We start from the raw sequence: 5,853 nt of genomic DNA, 5'->3' as shown, positions 1-5,853 counted from the left end.
AATTTGGTCTAGTGGTTAAGGTTCTGAGCTAGAAACCAGGAGTCTGTGAGCTCTAGTCCCGCCTTAGGCACGAAAGCCAGCTGGGTGGCCTTGGGCCAGTCACTCTCTCTCAGCCCAACTCGGTGCAATGTAAACTAGCCTCCTCGTGGTGCACCCCGGGCAACATGACTTGTCATAGCTAAATAGTCTACACATCTGGCTGCTGGATCTTCCAAGGATTTCCCAGCAAGAAAAAGCAGGATGAACACCAAACTGCTATGCCATACGATTAAAAAAAAAAAAAGTTATTTTCTGCTTTTTCAAGAGACCCCCAAATCTGTTGCTTGACTATAGGAACTGTTCATACAGGAATATAACCTCCTGGAAGGCTTGAATAGTTTCAGCTATTCCTGAACCACCACCACCAGGCCGCCCCCCTCCCCCTCCCCCGCCATGCTCAGGCAGACGGCGTCGGTCCTGCAGCAGGCCAGTGGGATCCCTGTAGGTCCCCAACCTCCCTCAGGGTCCTCCATGCAACACTAGAGGTTTGATTGCGCTTTCCGGTGGAAAATATCCGTGATCAGCTTCAGCCTGTCGTGGCAGCATGCTGCCAACAACAGGGTGTGTTCATGCTCCACTATCAGGATGTATTCCCTGTAAGGAATGAGCCGTCTGGGAGTAGAGGCAAGGAGGCGCTGAAGGTACAGCCTAGATGTGCAACTGGCCGGGTTATGCTTGTTGTGCGAATGCAGTCATTAGGTGCTGCTAAACTTTCGTTCCACCCCAAAAAAGCACCGCCAAGCAGCACCATCCTGGCTTGTTCGTCCAAAACAAAGGCCCAGGATCGTTTTTCCCACTGCCGATGGGATTTCACAGCCTCCTCTCCGCTGAGAATCTCTCTGCCTCGAACCCCAAAACTTTGAGGGCGCTACCAACGTCCCCTCCTCCCGCACTCCTAGAGCAGCCGGAAGCAGATTCTTTCTCGGGCCGGATGTGGGTGGGCTGTAGGGAACGACGGCCGAGATGAAGCCGGCGGTGGACGAGATGTTTCCCGAGGGTGCGGGGCCCTATGTGGACCTTGACGAGGTGAGGCAGAGGCAGGGACAGGCACCCCGGGCGGGGATATTTTCTCCCCCGTCCTCAGCAATGCGGTTGCGCGACGTCCTTGGAGGGAAGTGGGCGGCGCTGTATGTTATGATCTGTGGTCTCTTGTGCGCATAGTCATTAAATTAAGGCGGCATTGCTTTGCCCCGGAGGACAAAACAACTACACTCCTGGTGTCTGGTTGGGGAGGCTGAACGAGGAAGGGTGGGCAGATTGGATGCTTCACAAGACCGTAGTTGTCTTTATGTTTTAAAGAGCTGGTTGAGCGAGGAAGTTTGTTTTTATGACGGAAAGGGCAAGATTATTTGCGGGGTCGTTTTTACTCTAATCTGTTTATGTTTATCTGCCATTCTGCCACCATGCTTCTGTTTTTTACAGGAGTGAGATTTTTGAGAGGAGAAAGAAATGCTAACGTAAGGAAGGCAAACGTAACTTCTGCCTTTTAATGTTAGTCCTGACATCTTAATTTAATAATTTTTTTTAATGAGGGGAAGAAAATAGGAAGACAGATGTCTTTATAAGAAATAAAGTACTAAAGTTATCAGGGCACTCTGTCTTAAACATAAAATGGACAAAAACATTCTCAAACTAAAGTAGCTAAGAATATATAGTTATTATTTTAAAGTAAAATACAGTTTAAAAGATACTGGAAAGGGTTTTTTAAGGATTTTGTAAGATGCCATCTATAAACATTCCAGGATAATCTCTTTTAGAGTTTCCCTGGCTGTCTATTTATCAGGCTGGTTTTGACAGATTTTGTTGGCTTTTGATTATTGAATTTGACCATTCAGAACTCATTTTTTGCTGCTTCTCTTCCCCTGTTCTGCAGACATCCATAATACTTAACAGGAATTTATGTGTGGTTTTCCTCAATTACTTTTTTCTTTGATTTTAAAAAGGACAACATGGGGGTCAAGCCTGACTAAATTATTATGCTAGATTTAGGTGAGTGAGTAGAAAGTAGAAACTAAAGAAGTGTAAATGTAAAACTAAAATTATAGGATATATGCAAGTTGAATAATTATTACATGAATAAGTTGATACATATGATAAAACAGTTCTTTTTCAGGCTGGAGGAAGTACAGGTTTATTGATGGATCTAGCAGCTAATGAAAAGGCAGTACATGCAGACTTCTTTAATAGTAAGTGTTAAATTTTATTTTAAATCAGGCATGTTTATTTTAGACATTGCTGAGTGTTCCTTAAACTGTTATTTCTTAGTGGTATTATACTCGAAATATAGTTAAAAATAAAAACGTATCGGAAGAACATCATATCTGTAGAAGGATGGGAATGATAAGCCTGCAAGAGTATTAAGCAAATGATGCTTAGTCACTAGGACCATTTGCTTTACTTATCAGGGATTGTTGGATATGTAAGTATTTAAAGCTTTACCATCAAATGCAGTGTCTGTTAAGCAGAAAACCTTGGGAAATCCTTCTGCTTCATGACAGCAGTGTACACAGAACACATGTATATCCTTCAAATTGTGCAATAGCTCAGAAGCAGTCATGTTCAAAAAAGTTCAATTCTGGTACTGAGGGAGAGGAATAATCAGTGTCTGCCCAAATAATTGCATGCTATGGAGTAGGACCAGCAATGATTTCCTGATAACTTAGGGAAACTGCAAACATTTAGCTTGAGCATGAACCGAAGTAAGGAGACCATTGCATGCTGAATGAGTAAAGTGAACTGAGAGCTTATGCCAGACTACGATAGCACTCCATACTCAAGATTCTCCTGATTCTGTAAAATGGACAACTGATTGCCTCTGATCTATGCACAGCAAAAGGTCCAGCCCTGCTGCAAGACAAGGTAGGTATAGAAGAAATAAGCTTTTAAGAATCGATCCCTTAGCATGTTAAAATAACTCACTGAGTTGCATTGTGTGAACTGTGCTCAAGAAGATCGACTTTACCTTATATAATGACCTTCCCATTTTCAGTTGAATTTCTTGTGAACTTGTTAAATGGAGATAGATAGATAGATAGATAGATAGATAGATAGATAGATAGATAGATAGATAGATAGATAGATAGAGTGAGTTGAATGGAAAGTTGAATATATATATTCCGGAATGAGGAATAAATTTTGTATTATTATTAAACTATATTTACTAAATCTGGGTTGCAGAATCTAGACAACAACAAAGAGATGCAAAAAAACTCTATGCTGGCATTTAGCTGTAAGCCTGATTTTTGTAGTTCAGATCCCATAGACCAAACTGAACTATTTGGTTATGTAAAGGTAAAGGTTTCCCTTGACGTAAAGTCCAGTTGTGTCCGACTCTAGGGGGCGGTGCTCATCTCCGTTTCAAAGCCTTGGAGCCGGCGTTGTCCATAGGACACTTCCGGGTCATGTGGCCAGCATGACTCACGGAACGCCGTTACCTTCCCGCCGAAGCGGTACCAATTAATCTACTCACATTTGCATGTTTTCGAACTGCTTGGTGTGCAGAAGCTGGGACGAGCAACGGGAGCTCACCCCGCCGCGCGGTTTCGAACCGCTGACCTTCCGATCGACAGCTCAGCGGTTTAACCCGCAGCGCCACCACGTCCCAATATTTGGTTATGTACTTTCCTTTAAATCAGAACAATGAAGATGTATTTACCTCTACATGATACTCATTTATTGTCCTTTTAGATTTTGAAGATATGTTTGACGATGACGATATCCAGTGAAACGTGTCTTCCGGCTATGCGGTCCTGAATATTTACATTTCTTGTAGAGACTATGTTCTAAACAAAAAGGAAATGTGAAAGTAATCCTAAGACATGAAAGCATTATGAAATGGTTAAATATGGATGAAGAGGATAATGGTGAAACTCATTTCCATTAGGATTTGTTTAGATGTGGAATTCTGCAAGCTTGCTTCAATAAAAATCTAATTAAATATTTAATTTCTTTAAAAAAAGACTTGTTTTTCAATTATATCACTCTAAAATTTGGCTTAGAAAAGACAAATTGTAATCATATTATCTCCCCACATACATAAAAGAAACTCTCACATGTTCATAGCCCAACAGTCCATAATCCACTGGCAGATGAATGGGCTGTCCTAAATGCTACAGGATGTATGGCCTTAACATTTGCTGGAGATGTGTATTCTTGCTCATTCATTCATTCGTTCATTCAACAAAAGTTTTGCCCCACCCCATTCTGGGCAGATTCTGGATGGCATCCAACAAGAAAAAATATATAAAGAAAAATGATCCATTCATTCTAAAGTATATGGTTGTATAAACCCAGACATTGTAGTTTGTAAACCATGGTTAAATGCCTTAGTGTCATAGTCCCCAAGATGGCATCTATGTGCACCAACATTTCAGCCAGGCCTCCTGCCACACCTACTTTTTTACATATGGAAGATAGATGAAAGAGAGACAGACAGACTTGAGTTCCTTCAAGTCTGTCTTAACTCCTGATGATTGCTTGGATGTAATGATTGCCTATCCTGATAGACTCACAAGCAGGTACTTAATGATATCTGATTTATTTAAAAGAATATGCAAATACAGAGAAAGCTGAGAATGAATAAAAGTGCACCAAATACAAACTAAAAACCCTCGGCTCAAAACGTAATCCCTCCCCTTGCCCAACTGCAGCAACCACCCCCCTCCCAGGTGCTGGTAACCATTTTCCACTGATCCTGGGAAAGCAACCTTGAACACATGAGATAACCCAAACACATTCCAAACCAGCAGCCAACAGAAAACAACTCCCCGAAGTGGAATCCTCCTCCCTCCCGAGATCACACACGTATCAGGGAAATGACATAGCAAAACGTTACGATGTACCAGGAACATTGAAACGGTGAACATGACATTGGAGAAGTCCATGCAGTTTCCCTGGCAACATTTTCAGAAGTGGCTTGCCTTAACCTGGCAAAATGAATGACTGGCCCAGCTGGCTTCATGCCCAAAGCAGGAATAGAACTTAGCACCCTGGTTTCTAGCATGGTACCTTTAACCGCTACACCAAACTGGCTCTTATATATTAAAAATACATTGATTTGAAAATAAGACAGCATACTGTAGAACAAACTGCCAGTTTGCAGGATTACCTTTATCTTGCAATGATTACTCATGCCCTCATCATCTGAATGTAGTCTAGATGGAGCTGCTTTTGAGCACCATCTGGAAGCTTCAAAAATGCTATGGCCTGGGTGCTGGCTGACACATGCCACACAAGCCCCTTTAAATTGTTTAAATAAATTAGCTATACATTATTTAGTGTGAATGAAGTCCTACATGTATACAGCCAACCAGATCAAGACTCCTTAATAGTTTGAAACTTTAAAGACCTAGAAAACTTGGGACATACTTGAGAGACCAGCTCTCCCACTATGAATCTGGCCTTACTTAGATCAGCAAAAGTGGCCCTTTCAAAGATATGCTAGCCAGAAGCTCAGCTATCTGGCAAATGGGAGAAGGTCTTCTCCTGTGTGGCTCCCAGGTTATGGAATGGACTCCTGGTATTTAGAAAATGGAACTGGCTTCCTATTTCCTTCCAAGTGCAATTCAAACTGCTGGTCTTAACCTTTGAAACTTGACATGGCTTGCCATGAAGTACTTGCAGGACAGCTTCCTCTAACTGATCTTGACCCACCTGACGTTTCTCCTGCTAGTGATGCCTCATTTCATGAAGTGAGGGTGGTGGAGATGCACAGATGATGTTTTTCCATGGGGGCATCTGCACTTTGGACCTGCTCCCTCATCCCCCAAGATCTCAATCTGACCCTATGCTGTTGGTTTTCCATAAGCAATTAAA

The 5,853-nt window shown here is 42.2% G+C and overlaps 1 protein-coding gene across 1 annotated transcript; it reads left to right on the top strand.

Annotated features, from left to right (window-relative positions):
* Positions 1-628: 628 nt before the first annotated feature.
* On the top strand, positions 629-4,073 carry COPS9 (COP9 signalosome subunit 9). The gene is made up of 3 exons (XM_063306737.1): positions 629-1,065; positions 2,153-2,225; positions 3,727-4,073. Exons 1-3 carry the CDS (start codon positions 1,003-1,005, stop codon positions 3,762-3,764), a joined length of 174 nt encoding a protein of 57 aa, XP_063162807.1. The 5' UTR covers positions 629-1,002; the 3' UTR covers positions 3,765-4,073.
* The last annotated feature ends 1,780 nt before the right edge of the window (positions 4,074-5,853 follow it).

Source organism: Candoia aspera, chromosome 6 (assembly GCF_035149785.1).
Source record: "Candoia aspera isolate rCanAsp1 chromosome 6, rCanAsp1.hap2, whole genome shotgun sequence".
Lineage (NCBI taxonomy): Eukaryota > Metazoa > Chordata > Lepidosauria > Squamata > Boidae > Candoia > Candoia aspera.
The sequence above is the reverse complement of the archived record's forward strand: the minus strand, read 5'-3'. Positions and strand labels throughout refer to the sequence as shown.